Here is a 22,473-nt window from a genome sequence, read left to right on the forward strand (position 1 = left end):
ATATGTTGTTAGTGTAGATGTAGTGGTGGTCTGGGCATTTAAACAGATGAACATAGAGGCAGGCCAGGCTAGGGCGGGATTGGGGGCAGGACTGACAATTAATAGATGTCCCCTTTTGATGAAAAAAATAAATGGTCACGTTAGCATTAGTATATACTGCTTTCCAGACATTGCCCTCTTTTCCCATCCATGTAGAGCAGTGGTCTCAAATCCACAGCCCGGGGGCCACATGCCAGGTACTATTTTGAGGCCCTCGGTATATTTATCATAATCACAAATGTAAAATAAAACAGTTTCTTGATCATATGTCTCTTTAGCTATAAACTATAATATTATTATTAAGACTTAGCCAAAAGGAAAGATTTATATACTATAAGAGTTTTACCTCATGCAAAATTATCATTTCTTTAATAAGACATTAAATATTTTTTTCTGAGGCTCTCCTAGAACCTACAAATCCTAAATGTGGGCCTGCAAAGGGTTTGAGTTTGAGACCACTAGTGTAGAGGTATTCAATGATTTACTTACCTGAGGGCTTATACTCACCCAGGAGCTTTGATCACCCTGCCCCATCACTTCTAGTTTAAAGCCCTCTTCAGTAGATTAGCCAGCCTGCTGGCAAAGACACTTCTTCCCTTTTTTGATAGATGCACATCATCCCTACTCAGCAGCCCTTGGAATATCATCCCATGATCCAGGAAGCCAAAACACTCTCAATGACACCATCTACGTAGCCAAGCATTCATTTCCAGGATGTGAGCTTCTCTGCCCTGGCCTTTACCTCGACAGGGAGGATGGACGAGAATACCACCTGTGGACAGGAAAAGAACTCGTAGGGACGGAACAAGGAAATTGAGTTCCCGTGGGGATGGGAAAAAATTTGTCCCCATGTCATTTTCTAGTACTAGGACTAGCTATGCTATCTGCAGCTGTCATAGAGACAAATATGTACTGTATCATTCAGACCATTGGAAAAGTGAGTAGTGGGGTCCTTCAAGGATTGGTGTTTGGGCTGATCCTGTTCAATATGTTTGTGAGCATTGCTGAAGGGTTAGAAGGAAAGGTTTGCCTTTTTGCAGATGATACCAAGATTTGTAACAGAGTAGACACTAAGGAGGGAGTGGGAAACATGAAAAGGATCTGCAAAAGTTAGAGGAATGGTCTAAAATCCAGCAACTAAAATTCAATGCTTCACCTTCTATCCCAGAGCCACAAAGTCACTGTTGACATGTTTGCAGGGGTACCTGGCAGTATCATTCGTGCCAATCTACAATTGAACATTGCCTCTTATCCCATGACACTTTAATTTTCTGAGGAACCTCTCATGAGGAACTTTGTCACAAGCTTTCTGGAAATCTAGATACACTACATCAACTGGCTTGCCTTTTTTATCCACATGTTTATTCACACCTTCAAAGAAGTCAAGCAAATTGATGAGGCAAGACCTCCCTTGGCTGAACCCATACTTACTCTGTCTCATTAAATCATGTTTGTCCACAATTTTGTGTTTTTATTAATAATTGTTTCAACTATTTTGCTTGTAAAATATCTGATTTTAAAGGATTCACTCATGTGTATTCTTTTTTATGTGACTCCAGGGAAATAGTCTAGTATGTGACCATTGGTCTGACCCATTAAGCCTATTATGTTCTTATAAGTTTGTATTAAATAATTATCTTTCCTCATCTTACTGTTTATTATTGGGAGTGTGGCAGAATCCAGTCTGAGTTTTCCTGGACTCTGCGCCCACTCACATAAACAGCCTGGACACTCTTGCAGGTATAATAGTTTTTTGTTTTTTTTTTTTAAATTAAGTACAGCCCTGAGCCTATTACCTCATAGGCTCTGGTAAGGCAAAACTCTTTCTCAGCTCAAGAATAAGCAGTTTTTCTTAAGCAAGTTTCAAGGATGGTCCCAGTCATACCCACACATAGTCCACAATCCTCAGTATAACAAGGTTGGCTTACTTTGGCTAGCTGTGTACCAAAAGTCTTGCCCTGTCAGCTCTTCTAACAGTCCTTGTCAAATTTACTGACTTCTCAGAACATAGCTCATAAGAATCCCTCTGCTTCTCATTGTTTTCTCTAGTGGAAGTCTGTTTCTCTGGATCTCCTCTCTCAGGGACCTCTCCTAATGATTCCAGTCTGGGGCAGAAGTACTCCTGCCTGCCTGAGCCCTGCCCCTTTGACTCAGCAAGGCTGTATCCCTTTCCTAATGGATCTTAGCACTGAGCTGCAAAGCTCAGGGAATTCTGGGACAGGTAGTTTTCCCCAATTTGTCTGACACCCCCTGCTGCTCAATGGCATAACTGCAGTTTTAGTGAGGGAAAACCCCTTATTCCTTCACATACCCTCCCCCTCAGCTCAACTCTAGTAGGGTGAGTGCCTGCATTTGCTACGGGAATATCTGATTCAGACAAGCCCAACAAAGGAAAAACAGTTTGTTTCTTTGGACTGCCGTCCAGTCCACCCAAAGGACTAGACCCTCAGACCCCTACCGGAGCCCACATGACAATGTGGGGGGAGGAATGCAGTCGGCCCCGATCCTGGTACAAAACTGCCATGGAAGCTGCACAGCCTGTGCTCAAGCCTACTGCGGACAATACCTAGGGTGAATCTGCTCCCACAAGAACGGTCTCTTAGCTTCCAAGTGTTAATGCAGGCTGGCCACACAGGAATCACGCAAAGCATGTACTTGCAGGCTACAAATCTCTGTCTGCCCTGACAGTCCGTATCTTTTCGCAGCCAGAGGTGTCTCAGGGGAACCAAGAGTTTCTGTAGCACCAAAAGCCTCACTTATGGGAGAGACCCCCATCCCCCCCAAAAAAAAACAGAAAGAAAATACACACAAGCAGATCAGAGAAGTTCCTACAACGTCACTGTAGAGAGTAAGACTGAGGAAATCTAGCACAGCCCAGAGTGAAAGGAGGATTTGCTGAAGAATATAAATACAACATAAAAATTTATCTGTATACTGACTGCATAACCTTGCAGTTCTAAGTGGTTAACAAAATAAAGAAGACTGAACAATTACAGTGAAGTATAAAACATTAATCTTCCAGGAAATTTACAAATAAAAAAGCTTTCAATAATTTCCTAAATTGTAAATAAGAAATTAAGCTGGCTATTAATCGATGAAGGTCAATATCCCAACTTGTGGTTTGAAATGACAGTAGTCAGTGAAAATAGCTTATATAGACAATATTTTAAAGATGGAAAAACAAATAAAGCTGAAGTTTGCAACAAACATCTTGGATTAGCAAACATGAAATACTCCACAAGATAACTAGGTGCAAGACCATGCAATACATCCAAATGTAAAGATCACTCATGCCTCAACAAGAAGCCAGTGTAACCTTCAATAATAAGGTGTCACATGGTCTATCTTTTTCAAGCTAAAATTTAGATATACAGATGTATTTTGTATTATCTGCATAGATTTTTTTGATAACCTGCTATTGCTGTTGGACTATATTACAATAATCAAAAATATTCAAACTAAAGACTGCACCAATAATCTAAATGGAGTAATATCAAAATAGGATCTAATTGCTCACAATTTCCAAAACATAAACCTTTTCAGACAAAAGCATTTGGTCTGGGCATTCACTGATAAGTTCTTATCAAAATAATGGGATATATGCAAATTAAGCTCTCTACAAATTTTGCAGTAAAGGAGAGTAAATACCCATTGGTTAAGATTGATATTTCTGTTGCACTAGAATTGTATTTTGCTCTTCCAACATTTTCTTCAACTCACCAGCAAGGCTACCACTTAGATTTAGTAACATCATCTTCAAAAGATGTACTATTTCCTCTCCGATGTCTGAATTGATGTCGGAGGCTTGGGGAAGCAGGGAGAAATCGACGTGGTGGCTTAGGGGGAGGGGGGGTGGTAGGGAGAGAGAAAAAGAAAAGGGGGAGGGCAGAAATTGGTGCGATGGCTTGGGGAGGCAGGGGGAGAGAGAAAGAAAGGTAGGCAGGGGGGAGAAAGAAAGAAAGGCAGGCAGGGGGGAGAGAGAAAGAAAGGCAGGCAGGGGGAGAGAGAAATACAGAAATAAAGAGGAGGACTGGGGGAGAGAGAAAGAAAGAGAGACAGAAAGAAAAGGGGAGGGGGCAGAAATAAATAAATATTGGATTTACAGAAGAAGGAAGCGCAACTAGAGACTCATAAAATCACCAGACAAAAAGGTAGGAAAAATGATTTTATTTTCAATTTAGTGATCAAAATGTGTCCATTTTGAGAATTTATATCTGCTGTTTATATTTTGCACTATGGCCCCCTTTTATTAAACCGCGATAATGTTTTTTAGCATCGGGAGCTGCGAGGGGCATTCAGTGCAGCTCCCTGCGCTAAAACTCGCTATCATGGTTTAGTAAAAGTGGAGGGGGTATATTTGTCTATTTTTGTTTAGTTGTTACTGAGGCGACATTGCATATTTTAAAGTCATCTGCCTTGACCTCTGAAACCCCCCCCAATACAAATTATAATTAACATTTTCTCTGCGTACAGTGTGCTTTGTGTTGTTTTACAATTTATTGTTGGTAGATCATTTTGACTTGGTCATTTTAAAAGTAGCTCACAAGTCAAAAAAGTGTGGGTACCCCTGTTCTAGGGATTATTGATGGGGCAATTTTCTAGGCATATTATGATTTCATTCATAGTGTATCTCTTCCTGAGGAGTTTAATACTTATTGGGGAACTATTAGCACTCAAATACTTGATGACCTTGCTCCAAAATGATGATGCATCAAGCATCCACGTAAATCGGACAAATAGTTTGATGCAGAACTCCTTGAAATGAAGCGTATTGTACGAAGATTAGACCACACCTAGAATAAAAATAAGCAGGATGATGTTGAGAAGCAATGGAGGGATAAGGTGCTTGAATATGAACAAAAACTAAAGGATAAACGAAGAACTTATTATTTGATCTTAGGCTAGTCTCCAACATAGCTAATGTTTCTGCTTATTATCGGTTCTCCCAGGAGAGTTACCTATCTCCTGATTCTCTAGCATTATATTATAGTTCTAAAGGTTGGGATTTAGGAAGCTCCTATTTAAGTCAACGGATTACAGGGACTGGGTGGATGCCAAGTGTCTCTTCCTGAACTTGCCATTACTGTCTCCACCACACTTTAGTACTCCCGATGAGAAGGAGCCTGGAACAACCAGTTGTCCTAGGAAGGGTGGACTTGGACCCTCTGCTGGCAGAAAGCCGTCACGAGGCCAATGGGTAGAGTTGTAAACTGGAAATGATGTTGCAGAACGTGGAAATGCAGAAATCTGCATTGCTCTGGGTAGATTAGAATATGGAGATAACACTCTGTGAGATCCAAGGACACTAGAAACTTTCCTTGGAGAGACAGCAGCTATCACCGTGTACTCCGTTTACATTTGGAAAACAGGAATTCACAAGAAGCGGGAAACCGACTTCAGATCTAGAATGGGCCTCCAATCCTTTCTGTATGATGAAGTATAAGGAGTATACGCCTAAGCCCGATTCATGTTCTGGAACAGGTTCCAGCAACCCGATGTCTAAGAGGCATTGCAGAGTATCACGGACCCTGGACTCCCTTCTGGTCGTCTTGCTGGAATCCAGAAACCAAGCCGGAGGCGGGCTAACTAATGTCCATTGAGTCCACTTCTGATAAAACTGACAAGTCAGCCTTTGAGATGAGTAAGCCATGCCCAACCCCTGGCATCATCAGAGCTTTTTAAGCGCAGCCATTGCACAGGAACCTGAGGACGCCTGGAATTGGAACTGTTGTGATGCAGGCATAGCCATGGAAATGCCTCTGGGAGGAAAAATCTGTATATCCCTGACAACACCTGTGGGAAAAACGAAGAGCACTATGACTCCCTCCTGACGTCCGGTGAAACTTGTTCACAGGGAGCAACTTAGGGCGGTGTTCGAAAACATCTGTGTAGAGGTCAACCAGACCTGTACCAATAAGAAGCTGGATCCAAAGAGTCCGGTGCACAGACACTGCACCATCAGAGAATGTTCTAAGAACTTGAAAGAGATCATAAAAGGGTGCCCTGCTTATCCACACCAACCATCACTAGTGGAGGACAGTCATACACCTACACAGAGGATGCATTGCACAGGCCGGATAAAGGATGCAGGCACCATAAAGGAAGCAGTCATTGCTGCTTGGATACCTAAAGATGTCACTAGAAAAGAACGTTTTGTAACATAATATCCACCCTGCAATCCTGAGTCCTTAAACATCACTTCCCTATCACTAGGAAGGGCTTCGCGCTAGATAACCTGCACCAAAGCGGAATCTACCTCAGGCTGTTCAAACCTGCCGAAAATCAGGATCCAGGTGATAAAGCACTGATATAGCTTTAGGGATCTCAAAGTCCCTCCTTGAGGGCCACAATCCAGTCGGGTTTTCAAGATTTCCCCAATGAATATGAGATCTATGTGCATGCACTGCTTTCAATAAATATACATTGGGGAAATCCTGAAAACCCGACTGGATTGCAGCCCTCAAGGAGGGACTTTGAGATCCCTGTTTTAGAAGGTCAGAAAGAGTTTCCAAGGTATCACATTGTTCTGAAACCAGACCAAGGAGCTGTGGACTGAAAGGGAAAAAGGGTACAGGAGAATGGTCCAGGACCAAAGCCTGAGAAGTAAAAGGTGGAGAATCCGAATGGAGCTCTTTCAGAACATCATCCTTAAAGAGGCAGACAGAAGCCTGTTAAAAAATCTGCAAAGAAGGGTCAGCACCTAAATCTGGATGCTCAGGGCGGCCAAGGAGACCAGTCTCAGCAAAGGCATCAGCCGGATCCAAAACAAAGACAGTAGCAGGAGACAGAAGAGTCATAATATCTGCATGGCAACTACTGCAATCGAGGTCTGGCACCACCAGATGAGAGGGCTCCCAAATAGGAAGCTTCGCCATAGGCACAACAAACTGAAAAAAACCTCAACATGCCTGCTGGCTGCGTCAAATGAGCAGGGTCTGTGAAATACGCCTTTCTGAGGAGCTGAATAAAATCTGGTGAAAAGGCCCACCCCGCAATCATGGCAGGGCTGTTGAGGTAGGTACATGAGTCACGCCAAGAGTCCCCAGACTCAGAACGCATGCGTTTTGCGCCAGACTTCAGGACGACCTCTGGGTGAGATTTTCTTCAGAAGATTTTCTTCAGAAGACCCAGGCTGGCTCCCCAGCCCAAGGTTACTTGAAGGAGGCAATGTCCGAAACTCCCGCCCCCTCCCCCAGTGTGCTACAGCATGTGGTACACGATCGCTGATCTGGCACCAATCCTGGGCAATAAATGTCCATATTCAACAGATGTGGGGCTGGGGAGTCTATTCTAAATGATTTTGTGTCAAGGGTTTTTTGAGGCAGAAATAAAAATTAGAAAAAAAAAAAAAAAAAAATCGATGTTAAAATCCAAGATGGCCACCATCAAGAATTCATATCAAAAATAGCAAAAATAAACAAAAACTGAAAATAAAAAATAGTGGTTTGGGGTCTGGGGGCCTGAACCCTACCCTCAGAAATTGTGAAAAACGACTTTAAAATCATTTTACAAGCCACCCCAGAACTTCCCATAGGAGATAATGGAGGTTTACTCACAGTTATGCAGTGCCAGACTGTCAGCAGCTTTAAACAGCATTAGAATTGAGGAAAAGGATTTTCTGTCTCAAAAACAGCTCCAAATGGACCAGACTTGAAATCTTCAGATTGCCAGCCGGCTAGACACCGACTGCGACTTCCGCCTCCATGGATCCTCTTCCACACAGTCGGGGGTGGAAAAGGCAGACTGCGCCTTGAAACCCTGATGGGCTTCAGTCCAGATGCATATAGCCTGTGCTTGAAACCCATGACAAGGTCACCGACAAGCATACCAGGATAAGGGACCCCGAGTCTAGAAATTGTGGCACCCAACAGGCCTGCAACACAGATCCACCAGAGTTTCTCTGTGAAACAGTAGTCCAGCACCATGGGACTGCGTCCTTTCCTCCAACAGAGGACCACCAGAAAGGGGTCTCAAGGCACTGAAGCCATCGAGAAATCGAACTTTAAGCGAAAAAGAAGAAGAGCAAATGCAAAAGACTTCTGAATGGATTGCTTGCAGAAATTGTAACTAGATATGTTTGCTAGCTCTCAGGATAAGGGAGGTAGAGCAAGTGTTCAGAAATGTTTGTGGATTTCTGCAACTCATAGATTATGGGTTGGGATTGAACACCTAGCATAACCTAGCATATGGAATCCGGAAGGGATGTAACAGGATAAATCTTTATACGTACATAGGTTTTAACAGTGTTTCAAGAAGGGAATTTTCCAAAGGATAAGGGTCATATTATAATTACTCCAATTGTTAAAAATAATAAAGATCAAATTTCACAGGTGTTTAACTTTTGACCCATTGCTTTGATTTCCTTATTTGTTTCATTCCCAATTACTAGACAATGTGCCACATTTTGAATTATTGCATGAGTCTCAATCAGGCTTTAGACCTTTGTATAGCATCGAAAAGTAGTTAATGCCACTCTTAAGCTATTTATATGATCTGTTTAGTAGGAGATTAAATGCCCTGGTTTTGCAATTAGATCTCAGCAGTGCCTTCGATCTTGTTGATCATGACATTTTACTTTCTTGCTTGGATTGCGTTCAATTCTGGTCTCCTTATCTCAAGAAAGACATCGTGGCACTAGAAAAGGTTCAATGAAGAGCGACCAAGATGATAAAGGGGATGGAACTCCTCTTGTATGAGGAAAGACTAAAAAGGTTAGGGCTCTTCATTTTGGAAAAGATATGGCTGAGGAGAGATATGACTGAAGTCTACAAAATCCTGAGTGGAGTAGAATGGATAGAAGTGGATCGATTTTTCACTCTGTCAAAAATTACAAAGACTAGGGGACACTCGATGAATTTACAGGGAAGTGCTCTCAAAACCAATAGGAGGAAATTTTTTTCACTCAGAGAATAGTTAAGCTCTGGAACACGTTGCCAGAGGATGAGGTAAGAGCAGATAGTGTAACTGGTTTTAAGAAAGGTTTGGACAAATTCCTGGAAGAAAAGTCCATAGTCTGTTATTAAGACATGGGTGATGCCATTGCTTGCCCTGGATCAGTAGCATGGAATATTGCTAGTCCTTGGGTTTTGGCCAGGTACTAATGACCTGGATTGGCCACCATGAAAATGGGCTACTGGGCTTGATGGACCATTGGTCTTACCCAGTAAGGCTATTCTTAGCATTAACATTTTGGGGATCCAATTTGACAAGAATTTGTCTATGACGTCCCAAGTAGATACAGTTGTTTGAAACGGTTTTACCATGTTATGAAAATTAAGGTCTATTCGACTGTATTTTGATCCTTTCCCTTTTCAAATTTTAGTGCAATCATTGGTGCTTAGTATTTTAGATTACTGTAATGTAATTTATTTAGCGGATTTCCAGAAACATTACCATAAATTATGCTTTATACAGAATACTGCAGTGCATTTAATTTTTTACTTGAAGAAATCAGATCACATTACTTTGTATTATCAGAAACTGAACTGGTTTATTGAAGCCAGAGTGTTATTTAAATTTGGTTGCATTTATTACAAAGTTTTGTTTGGCTTATTACCAAAATATTTAATTGAACAATTTATTTTTGCTCCAGTGAGTCATGTTACTCATAACCTCTACTTTTTTGCTTTTCCATCTTCAAGAGATTGTTTGCAAAAAAACAAACAAAATGTATTAATAGACAAATTTCATACCGAACCGCTTATTGAGACTCTCAATTTCATCTTTTGGTTTTAGCTTCAGTTTCTTACATGCATTTTAGGAAGTTATTAAAAACTTATTTGTATCCAAAATTTATGTAGCATTTTTAGTAGTCTTTGATAGTTACTTCTTTTTGATTGATGCATATTCACTGATATATTCAGCTTACTCTTTTGTAAACTGCATCATACTGAAAGGTACTGTGATTCATAAATAAATTGTCATAGAAACATAGAAAATGACGGCAGAAAAGAGCCATAGCCCATCAAGTCTGCCCACTCTAATGACCCACACCCTCGACTTTACCCCCCTAGAGATCCCACATGCGTATCCCATTTACTTTTAAAATCTGGCACGCTGCTGGCCACAATCACCTGCAGTGGAAGTTCGTTCCAATGATCAACCACCCTTTCGGTGAAGAAATATTCCTGGGGTCCCCTCCTCTGATTTTTAGCAGATGCTCTCTTGTGGCCGAGGGTCATCTTCCACCTGTGATATATTTAAATGTCTCAATCATGTCTCCTCTCTCTCTACGTTCCTCGAGTGAGTACAGCTGCAATTTATAATGCTTGGGCTCGTGACAACTGACAGCTTGTGTCAGGTGAGAGCTTACTACTTTCTACCTACTACAGGTGAGAGCTTGAACATTCCAAAAGTTCTATTAGAGTCAGTTGGGGGCTGAGATAGCAGTAAGAGAGGATATGTGTGAGGTAGTTACAGTTATAGTTACAGTTATTTTATTTGATTTTTCTGCCATTTTTAACAAAAAAAAAGTCAAATCAAAGTAGTTTACAATAAATAAAAACAAAGGGCTATATTAAAAATCAATTACCCCCCCCCAAAAAAAAAAATCAGAACAAGGGAGATGTACGCAGACCAATTAACTAAACTAAACACAAGAGGACACTCAGGGGCAGGAAAGATTTACAATATCATGAGAGAAAACCAAACAGGATAAGAAAAAGAGGCTAGTTTAGAATGGGGAAAAAGAGGGAAATAAGCAAAGAAGTAATAGGCTTAAGAAAATGACTACTTAGTCACAAGGAATGGGAAAAAGGTTACAAAGTTCGGACTATTAGGAACTAAGTGCGAATGCCATTTTGAAATAATAAGCTTTCAAGTGAGACTTGAATGACTTAAGATATTTTTCTGTTCACAGATATAGTAGAAGATTGTTCCAGAGTGTTGGAGCCATTACAGAGAAACTAGAGTCTCTGTAAATATCCGGAAACAGCTGTCTAAAGGATGGAATAGACAGTAAGGATGTCCAGACCTGTGGTGGAATTTGAATGTTCTACTAATTGTACAATTCTCTGGTCGGTGAGAAGTTTAATTGGGAAACCGGCACAAGGACTGTGAAAAGTTTAATTTTTTTCTAAGTGCAATACTTCACTCCCCCACCAGGGTGTTGACACTCACTGACACCATTATTGATTGTTAGCATTTAAATTAGCTAATTAGTTTAGAAGTGGTTTAAAAAGATGTGGATAATTTCCTAAGAAAAAAGTCTATAAGCCATTATTATTAAAATGGACTTGGGAAAATCAACTGCTCATAAAATCTGTTTTATTTATTGGGATCTTGCCAGGTACTGGGTTTGATCAACCCTTCCATTTATCCCAGTAAGGCAACTCTTATGTTCTTATCCATACCTAAAATTACACACCCAACTTTAGGTGACCTGTATACATTAGAATCCAAGGGTAAGCTTTTAGAATACTCAGTTACCCACATAACTGCAGCATTTAGCTCTCATGCCTAAATTTTATATACATAATTGTGGAAGTACACTAGTATTCTGTAACAGCACTTACATGCATAATTGCTGTTATAGAACTCATACTTAGCACACACATTATACAAGCCTAACTTTACAGGAGAATGTCACACTTAACCTTCCAATGTCTCAGGTGTAAGCTTAGAGAATGTCCCACTTAACCCTTCTTTATCTCCAGCATACTGTAAGCTTAGATTGTAAGCTCTCCGGGGATACCTACTGTACCTGAATGTAAGTCACCCTGACCTACTACTAAAAAAGGTCTTACTAAATATAAATTATATTGGTAACTACTTTTGTTTCATTTTATGCTGCTCATAAGCACTTGCCTACTCCACCTTATAGCAAGTCTATCCCTAGGGAAATACACTACCTTGAAAATTATTGTTGAGCTAAATATGTGAACCATAGTGGGTGCGCACATTGGGTGCTAGAAAGCATTCATGATTTGCCTATGGTATGCATCCGCAGAGTGTGCCATCCTCTAGCATAGGGGTTCTTAACTCAGTCCTTAGTACACACCTAGACCGTCAGATTTTCAGGATATCCACTATGAAAATGCATGAGTTGCATACAACAGAAGCAGCATGCACAAATTTATCTCGTACATATTCTTTATGGATATCTTGAAACCAGGCTTGTTAAGTCTGCAGGACTGGGTTCAGAACCTCTGCTCTAGCATTAGTGTACATTTAAACTAGGTAACAGGCGGATAAAAGTACGCACCAGAAAAGGATCGTTCTCCTAGTAGTAATAGTAGTCTCTTAGCTGACGTGTTGACGTAGCAAGACTAGAGGCAAATACACGCATGCACTTCCCTCAGGGTTTCTTCCAGTCTAGAGTGACGTAAGTGGTCTGCGTAGCGGATCTGCGCATGCGTTAGGTTAGGCTCGTCCCCCTTCCTCGGAGTGGGCGACCTGCTCTCTTTCGGAGGCGGACGGGTGTGCGCGACGCATTGTGGGAGTGAGTTTGGAAGGAAAATGGCGGATCTTGCAAATGAGGGTAGGTGATAGAAGCGCGGCGTTTTAGAACCGTTATAGCTGTAGGGGGGAGGGAGCAGGAAGTTATGTCGGCTCTGGGAGAGCCGTTGCGGAAGGATAGCGGGGTAACATTAAGCGTGGCCATTTCCTCCTCCCCACTTTTCAGACGTTCTGCATTTACGGCCGCCGCTGCCCGGTTCCCTCCCGCTCAGGGATCGGCCTGGAGCTACCTCCCCGGCCGAGCTCCGCGCGGGAAGTGGTCAAGCGGCACATCATACCTTGTATTGGGAGTCTGTGGCATCACTGTTGCTCTTCTATGTAACCCAGGAAACTCCCGCTTGGCTTGATAGTCGATATAAAAATAATCACTTCTAACGTTATGTGGTGATGAAATTTCCCCCTTGGACCATAGATACTTGACCCCGAGACGTTCCTGCTCTACACTTTGTCAGGGGATACTCCAGGACTCCTGTAGTGGCCTGTATAGTGCTTGGTAATTTTAAATACGCTTTGCCCACGCAAATATCTCGTGGCAGCCTCTGGTCTGTGAGTTGCTGTGTTTATATTTACTGTATGTGCAGCACGAGTGAACTCTTGGGCTTTTGTGGCCTTTCTTGTACAAGGTTTCCTGAAGCCGTTTTAGCCTCTTTGGGACTTTCTGTGAATCTCATGATGTAGGTGTTTTTGGTACTTTTGCTATTGTAATGGGAGGAGACATCAGATTTTTTTTTTTTTTGTCATTTTACTCCGTGTAAAAGTTCATTTTCTGAAGTGCATTTCTCTTTTCATTACGTTTCAATTTTTGGCATTTTTTGAGTACGATGTTTAAGAAGGTTATCTTCTTTTCTCTGACTTTTTAACGAAATATAATAATCTGCTTTTTAAGTGATGGATTATTGTTTGGTTTTGTTTTGGCTGGTGTGTGTCTCATTAAAGCAGTAACATATTCTTACACGTTCTTGGCTGGCCCTTGATCATATTTTTCGCTTTCTTTTTTTTAATGTGATGTGCATTAATTATACATTTTAATATTCTGTTTATCATCTTGGTGATGATTTAATGCAAACATTGACTGAGGAATTGATTGTTAATTATAGAAGTAATTCATGTGAAACTAATTATTATGGTGTTCTCACTCTTTGCTGGCTTATATATGGTATATTAGTTTCATTGGCAACATCTGCCCTTTATTTTTATTTTTTAATATTATCCTTTTCATAGTTTAGAATGTTCAGGGTGATAAATTTTATGCAGTAACTTTTCATGTCATAATGCCCGTTTTTGCTAGACTTAAGTTGTTAAGCCAATGTGTTTCACATTCATTCTATTAGTTTTCATTCAGCAACAATACAGTAAAGGGAGCATTTGTTAACGTTTAGCATGCACTAACAGTATAAGTGTCTATAAACTGGGTCCTTTGACAGATAACATGTAATGGTAGCTATTAGTGCATGACCCTTTAACTGGTATATAAATGCAAGTCCAAAGAGTTAGAACCTAATGTTTATTTATTGCATAGCAGGATGAAGACCATAAATATGAAATCTATCCACTATATTCTCATTCCTTGTCTGTAGAATATATTAAAGAGAATCTTCTGATATACTCCAGTATTTCTTATTCATTTTACCAAACATTCAAATTCTTATCCATTTTTTTCTTTCTCTAAGTTGTTTACTAAATTATTTCATAAAAATATTTAAAATGCATAAAAGGTTTGCCTAGAAGAAAAAATAGGGGGTAAGACCAACGAGGAGGCTAGCTACGCTGGAAATTCTGTACTACAACAGATTTATTCTGTACAGAAGTAGCCGCTGAGGTCTTTCCCACAGTAGTTAAATGCGAAGAGAAAGAAAAAATGGATAAGAATTTGAATGTTTGGTAAAATGAAGAAGATTCTCTTTAATATATTCTACAGACAATGAGGATATAGTGCAGGGGTAAGGAACTCCGGTCCTCGAGAGCCGTATTCCAGTCGGGTTTTCAGGATTTCCCCAATGAATATGCATTGAAAGCAGGGCATGCAAATAGATCTCATGCATATTCATTGGGGAAATCCTGAAAACTCGACTGGAATGCGGCTCTCGAGGACCCCTGATATAGTGGATAGATTTTGTGTTTATAAAGTATCCTCGTTTATATTGGATTAGAAAACTAAATTTGCCATTTTTTGATCCTTGACCATAAATATGAGACATAATTAAACCTAGCTAATGAGACTACTATGCAGTGATAGATAATACAAATAAAATATTAATTTGCAAATCTATAATAATAAAACGCTAAGCGTGCATGCGCACTCTTAAGCCGTGTTCCCTGAGATCTGATCTCTCGGGATGTGGCCACAAGAGTGCGCATGCGCGCTTACAAGGATCTTTAGTCCTTCCCGGCAAATGGAGGAGGAGCGAGCGAGGAAGGGGGAGCAGCGAATGGAGGGTTAAAATCTGTCCCTTCTACCCACCGAACAAGTCGCCCCACTGCGTCTCTTCCTGGGGCTCGGAGGACGCCTCTGAGGGTGGTCGGGGCTCGGGCTGCTCGGTCCATACTTCCGGCTGGCTTTCCCACCAAAGCCTCCCACGGTGGCGGCTCCTCCCGCATCCGGCCCCGCATCCAAAGCCTCCCCGAAGGCTGGCTCCCATGAAAATGCTGCGGCGGAAGCCCCCCCCCCCACAAAAGAGCCGCACCAGCGTCCGCACTGATGCACCGCACCGACGTCACAACGTCAGAGACAAGGCTTCCGACGCCGGTGCGCCTCCGGAGAGAAGCCGCCGCTGCGGCCCCGAACAGCAACACAACATTTTCATGGGAGCCAGCCCTAGGAGCAACCCAAGAGGAGCCGCCACCGCTATAAGCTCCAGCAAGGGAGCCAACCAGACTGCGAGTGCGGGTCCGCTGTAAGTGGGGATCGGGTGAGGAGCCCGCTGCCTGCCGCTTTGAAATTTGGCAAGGGAGCTGGCCAGAAAATAAAACAAATGCTGCTGCCCTGCTGCACAGGGAATGGGGTGGGGGACTTCTAAAATGTAAGGCTGCATGCTTTACAGATAAGGGAAGGGTTCCTAATGGACAGTGGGGAAGGTAAAAGTAAGGGAGAAGGGCTACTGCTGGACAGGGGGAGCAGGGAATGGGGGTGCTGCTGGACAGGGGGAGATAACAGGAGAAGGGTTACTGCTATATAGGGGGAGCAGGGAATATGGGGGGGTTCTGCTGGACAGGGAGGAGGTAAAAGTAAGGGAGAAGGGCTGCTAGCTAGCACCCGTTAATGTAACAGGCTAAACAACTAGTATTAAAATAAATGAATACTACATTGTGGCTAAAATCTGTGGGGTCCAGTAGATAGTCCCAGCCAATTCCATTTTCAGCTGTGTACATTAGCTTTTGTTTTGCTTCAGTGCTGATAGGACAGCACCAAAGGAAAAAAGAGTGCTAACATTGCATGTAGTTTTAAACAGCTATTTCTTATATTTGAAAATTTTGTTCTACTGCCAACTGATATCTCCAAGTTTCTGAAAATCTATCTATCTTGCTAATTTGCAGATAAACACATTTTGAATGCTGAGTCAAATTCATTTTGCACCTGTGTTCTAATATGCAAAGAGTTAATTTGTAGATTATAAAAGGATAAATAAAGGAAATACTATTTTAGTATGTTAAGGGAAGGACTATTTCAGTATGCTGAGTGCCAGAAAAAGATTTTTATAGGTCACATATAATTTCGCCAACTTGCATGTGAGATCTTGTTAATGAGAAAAGGTGTTTTGATTACAAACTGAGCAAGTATTTGCTTTGTTGAAACGATCAATTTCTGTAATATTTGCCAGCTTATTTAGTTTCAAGGTAAAAACATTTGCACCCCCCCTTTTTTTTTTACAAAACTGTAGCAAAGCTTTTAGCGCTGGCTGTGATGGTAACAGCTCCGATGCTCATAGGAATTCTATGAGCAGTAGACCTAATATCGCCAAGGCTGGTGCTGAAAACCACGATACAGTTTTGTAAAAGGGGGAAGGGGTTTAGCAAGAGTGATTTTGGCACATTTTATAAGATATGAAACCACCTATAGATTTTGTAAGTTTGCCTATCTGAAGTTCCATTTGTGGCGTTCACATTCTTAACAGATTTGTATAATTTTTGTGAGAAACACAAATTAAAACATTTGTGTTTAGAAAATATATCTAAATGATAAACCTGTTTATATATTGTATATGTAAAGCAGTACATAGTGGATTTGATTTTTAGATTTGATTTATTGCCTTTCACACGCTGAAGATGAGTTCCACACGCTGAAGATGGGTAAGTATTTCCATACCCAAGATCTAAGTTTTGTATCCAAGTTAATGGAGGACTCGCCCACAGTAGAAAATGACATGGGGAAAAAAATTTGTCCCCCCTCTTCTCCCCGTCCCCACAAACCATTTGATCCCATCCACACAAACATCGAATAGTTTTATACTGAACACAGCTACAATACTACTTTATCCTAAAGCAAAAAAAGAAAAGAAAGATAACTTTTTTCCTACCTTTGTTGTCTGGTTTCTGCTTTCCTCATCTTCTTATCATTCTCTTCCTTCCATCCACTATCTGCCTCTTCCTTATGGCATCTGCTCTATTTCTGTGCCTCTACCAGAAACTGTCTGCCTCTCCCTTCCATCTCTCCCTCCCCCTCCATTGGTCTGGCACCCATCTTCTTCCCCCCTCCCCCCGGTGGTCTGGCATCTCTGTATTCTTCCCTTCCATCTTGCACTCCCTCCCCCAGATGGTTTTAGCATCTCTCTTCTTTCCTCTCTTCAGATCTGGCATCTCTCTCCTCCCCCAATGCTCTGGTATCTCTCTGTCTTCTCCCTTTCTTTTCTGCTCTTCCTTCTCAATTTGTTTTCTATCTCTTATCTACTTACTTTCTAGTCCTCAGTTTCCCTTTCATTGTGTCTACCTACAGCTTGCTACCAATTTCTCTCACCCCTTCCAGTATCTCACTAAATCTATCCTCTTACCCCAAACGAACATATGCTCTTTTTCTTTATCTCCTCCTTCCATCCAGTATGTGCTTGCTCCTCTCCCTTCCGGATTCTGCTCCCCTCTCTTCTATCCAGTGTCTGTTCTCCTCTCTCTCTCTCCCCTCCCATCCAGTGTCTGCTCTCCTTTTTCTGCTCCCTCTCTCTCCACTTTCAGCATCTGTTCCCATCTCTCACTCTCCACTTCCAAACAGCATCTGCTCCCCCCTCTCCCTCCACTTCTCTTCAGCACCACTCAACCTCTTCCCTTCGTCGGGCCACATCCCTCCCTTTCCCTCACCTTCGTGGGCGCTCTTCAGACTTCCAAATATAATGAAAAGAAATAGAAAGTACACAAGCATTATTATAAGAGAGAGGAAGAAGAGATGGACAAATTAACAAGAGATATAAAGAAAGCCACAGTATCCAAGCCAGAATATAATAATGTAAATAATGGAAGGCTACATTTTACCTCCAAACAAAATAGCCTCCGTACACATATACCATAGCTAATAAAAATTAAAAGTAAAAACCATAGTGCTTTACAGTAGCTGACTTTACACCACTCTCAGTGACCGTTGATGTCATCATTCCTCAGAGAGGCTAATTCCTAAATAGTTTATCATCCCAAATGTACAGACTACTTTACTGTGATACTTGTAATCCACATTTGGCCTCTTGCATTCAGTATATTTTAAAATTATTGTATTAGCTATCTTTTGATATTTTGACAACTTTTTATGTTCTAATATTAAAAGGTAGCTTTATAGAACCCAGAAATTAATCTTCTAATAATTTAATAAAGCAAAGCAATCCTCAATCTGGGTGGGAAGCAAACGATGCCTCCCTAAAGACCGAAGCATCAAAAGAAGCCTCTGCCTGCACCGCCACATCCGACTGGTAATGTTTGGGCAACATGTTCGAGGATGATCACGTTGCAGCTCTACAAATCTCCAAGGAGAAACCCCTGGACTTAGCTCATGAAGTAGCCACCGCTGGGGTCAGATGAGCACGGAGATCCGCCAGCAACAGCTTCCCCTCCACCAAGTAAGCAAAAGCAATAACCTTTCTGCCCAATGGGCAAATGAAACCTTTAATGCTGCCATACCCTTGTTGCACCCGGAGAATGAAACAAAAAGCTGATTCGAACATCTAAAGTCATTAGTAACCTGAAGATAGTGCAGAAGCATGCTACACACATCGAGCAAACACAAGGAATGGAAACATGCCCCACAGTCCTCCCAGAAGGAAGAGAGACTGTTTAACATGAAATGCCAGAACATTACCTTAGGAAGAAAAGAAGGTACCATCCAAACTGAGACTCTGGAATCCGTGAAGCATAAAAATGGATCTCTGCAGGACGATGCCTGTAACTCCAACACCCGTCGAGCTGAAGCCATGTATACCAGAAATACTGTCTTCAAGGTCACATCCTTGAGCGTCGCGCTAGGTAGAGGCTCGATGGAGCCTTTTGCAAACCCCCAAGCACTGACTTGAGACTTCAATCTGGACAGGGCCTCTACAAAGGCAGACAAATGCGTTGCATCCCCTTCAGGAACTGGACCACATCTGGCTGAGAAGCCAGGGAAGAGTGTGACACCCTGCCTCTGTAACAAGCAATGGCAGCCACTTGGACCCTAAGAGAATTAAATGCCAACCCTATAGCTACTCCATCCTGCAAGAAAGAGAGAATGTGAGACAAGGAAGCTTGAAAAGGAAAAACACCCTGTTGACCACACCAGGAATTCAAAACTCTCCAGACCCTGGCATAAGCCATGGATGTAGACCTCTTTTTTTGCTTGGAGAAGAGTAGAAATAACCTGTTTGGAATACTCCTTACACATCAGCTGCAACCTTTCAAGAGCCAGGCTTTAAGATCAAAGCGGGAGGGTTCTTCCATCCATATTAGACCCTGGGTGAGCACGTCCGGTGTTACTAGAAACCTTAATGGATGCCCATTGATAGCTCCATCAGATCCACATACCACGCATGTCATGGCCAATCCGGAGCCACCAGGATTACTTTCCCTGGGAAGCGAGCAATGTGATGCAACACCCTTGTCTATCATAGCTCAGGAGAATAAACATACAGAAGCCGTCGCGGAGGCCATGCAAGAGCCAACACGTCCATACCCTCAGAATTCTTCTCCCTGTGTCTGCTGAAGAACCGAGGAAGTTTGGCATTGCTAGCTGAGGCCATGAGATCTACCTCTGAGAGACCCCATCTCTGAACAATGAGCCCAAACGCCTCCTGGGACAATTCCCATTCTCTGGGATTGAGCAGCTTTCTGCTGAGAAAGTCTTTTTGAATGTTTACTTTTCCTGCAATGAAGCGCATCACCTTTGCAGGCATTTATGCTTTGATGCTTGTGGCACCTTCGATACCCCTTAATGGTACATGGTCATGGTGCATTCACTTCATCGATACAGATTATTGTTTTGAAGTGCCGCCTCTTCATACATCGCTCCATCAGTACTGATCCATACTAAGTGCAGCATATTCACCAATGATACTTTCTCCAGGTTCATCTTACATAGTATCATCAATGATCATCAAACCTTTATGCAGTATTTTCTTGCATATAGCAGTTTTTCTTCAGTACTGAGGCATCAACATTGATGATACCTGTCGGAATCCATCATTGAGCAATAACTCCACTTTGACACTGGTGTATCCTTCTGTGCAAATTGTTTCTCCTATCAGACATGCATCCTCTTAAGTCTTCTACTCTATGACATCCTGTGCAGGATATTGGTTCCATAGTCAATGACTTTATGCACATTGCTTCACATTGTTTTCATTGACTATGATCTACTTACTTTTGCTGTTTGAGGGACGATTTCATCGGAGGGGTACTGAAGACATCAGTTCCATCTCAGCTTCTGTTCTTCAAGTCATCGTCGATGTTCACCTTCAGAGCATCGGAGAAACATCATTGTATGTCTGCAAAAACTACATTGATACATCAAAGTTCATGAATCATCAAGTCAGTTCATCAAACTGTTGACGTTCTTCGTCTAAACGTCGTCATGACACAGTGAATAAGAGAAGAAATTGATGTTTTGTCACAGATGGCACAGCTGCTTATCTTGGAGCGTCAGTATGGGTCCCCCCCCAACCCACCCCAACATCAATTTTCATCGGGTAACTGTGACAGGAATCTACCATGGGTGTAGAGCAGTGGTCTCAAACTCAAACCCTTTGCAGGGCCACATTTTGGATTTGCAGGTACTTGGAGGGCCTCAGACAAAATAGTTAATGTCTTACTAAGAACATAAAGAACATAAGCAATGCCTCCGCTGGGTCAGACCCGAGCTCCATCGTGCCCAGCAGTCCGCTCACGCGGCGGCCCAACAGGTCCAGGACCTGTGCAGTAGCCCTCTATCTATACCCCTCTATCCCTTTTTCCAGCAGGAAATTGTCCAATCCTTTCTTGAACTCCAGTACCGTACTCTGTCCTATTATGTCCTCTGGAAGCGCATTCCAAGTGTCCACCACACGCTGGGTAAAGAAAAACTTCCTAGCATTTGTTTTGAATCTATCTCCTTCCAACTTATCCGAATGCCCTCTTGTTCTTTTATGTTTTGAAAGTTTGAAAAATCTGTCCCTCTCTACTCTCTCTATGCCCTTCATGATCTTGTAGGTCTCTATCATGTCTCCTCCGAGTCTCCGCTTTTCCAGGGAGAAGAGCCCCAATCTCTCCAATCTTTCAGTGTATGAAAGGTTTTCCATGCCCTTAATCATTCGTGTCGCTCTCCTCTGGACCCTCTCAAGTATTGCCATATCCTTCTTAAGGTACGGTGACCAATACTGAACACAGTACTCCAGATGTGGGCGCACCATTGCCCGATATAACGGCAGAATGACTTCTCTCGTTCTGGTCGTAATACCCTTCTTAATAATACCCAACATTCTGTTTGCCTTCTTTGCGGCTGCTGCACATTGTGCTGTTGACTTCATTGTTGTGTCCACCAGTACACCCAAATCCTCTTTCAAGGTTACTTCCCTCTAATACTAATTCCCCCATTTGGTAGCTGAACATTGGGTTCTTTCTCCCTATATGCATGACCTTGCATTTCCCTACATTGAAGTCCATCTGCCATTTATTCGCCCACTCCTCCAGTTTGTTTAGGTCCCTTTGTAGGTCCTCACACTCTTCCGCATTTCTAACCCTTCTACAGAGTTTAGTGTCAATTTTGCATGAGGTAAAACTCTTTATAGTTTATAAATCTTTCCTTTTGGCTAAGTCTTAATAATAATATTGTCATTTATAGCTAAAGAGACATATGATCAAAAACTGTTTTATTTTACTTTTGTGATTATGATAAACCTACCGAGGACCTCAAAATAGTACCTGGCGGGCCGCATGTGGCCCCTGGGCCATGGGTTTGAGACCACTGATGTAGAGCCTGTGAGGTGGTCTTTTTTCCTGTTGTTTGGACTCAATCACACACAGACTAGTGGAGGAATCTAACATGGGTGTAGAACCAAGATCAACCAACATCGATCCACATTGCAAGTGCCTTTCCATATTACTTTAGGAATCGTCCATGGGAGTAGAGAGCTGCACGGGAATGGGGATGACGGGAATCCCGCGGGACCTGCGGTTTCCCCCTTTGGGTCACAGGGATCCCATGGGGATGCCCCCTAGGGTCGCGGGGATCTCGTGGAGACACCCCCTAGGGTCGCGGGTTTCCTGTGGGGTTGGATGCACTCGAGCCACGAGGCTCATCTTCTGTTCCCTACCTGTCCTGCCGCAGCATACAGCCAACCGGAAAGCAAAGCCCTCCCTCCCTCCGACGTCAGCGCTGACATCGGGAAGACTTCCGGTCGGCTGTGTGCTGCGGCAGGGCAGGTAGGAAAAATTCAAGGCAGTGGCATACCGGGGGGGGGGGGGGTGCAGAGCCGGCCAGATCCCCTTACCTTCGTGGCGCTTTCCCCCGACCGACCGACAACAGAACAGGCCTGGTCCGACAAACCTCCCTGCCCTGTA

General features: G+C 42.5%; 2 protein-coding genes across 5 annotated transcripts in view; one reads left to right on the forward strand and one right to left on the reverse strand.

The window, feature by feature from the left end:
* Positions 1-12,304, reverse strand: part of LOC117365296 (excitatory amino acid transporter 1-like) — a 207,744-nt gene extending 195,440 nt beyond the window's left edge. Inside the window, exon 1 of the mRNA XM_033955556.1 lies at positions 12,242-12,304. The gene's annotated coding sequence lies outside the window, so the exon portion shown is untranslated. The remainder of the gene's footprint in view (positions 1-12,241) is intronic.
* Positions 12,305-12,411: 107 nt separating this feature from the next.
* The window catches only part of RANBP3 (RAN binding protein 3), a 413,886-nt gene continuing 403,824 nt past the window's right edge, over positions 12,412-22,473 (forward strand). Inside the window, exon 1 of one of the 4 annotated variants that reach the window (XM_033955562.1) lies at positions 12,412-12,517. In XM_033955562.1, the coding sequence (XP_033811453.1) occupies positions 12,496-12,517 (22 nt within the window). In that variant the 5' untranslated portion in view covers positions 12,412-12,495. Of the gene's footprint in view, positions 12,518-12,601; positions 12,621-12,662; positions 13,170-22,473 lie in introns of those variants that run through there. The other 3 variants (XM_033955564.1, XM_033955563.1, XM_033955565.1) reach the window with 3 other exon arrangements.

The sequence above is a fragment of the Geotrypetes seraphini genome, chromosome 8 (genome assembly GCF_902459505.1).
Source record: "Geotrypetes seraphini chromosome 8, aGeoSer1.1, whole genome shotgun sequence".
Taxonomy (NCBI): domain Eukaryota; kingdom Metazoa; phylum Chordata; class Amphibia; order Gymnophiona; family Dermophiidae; genus Geotrypetes; species Geotrypetes seraphini.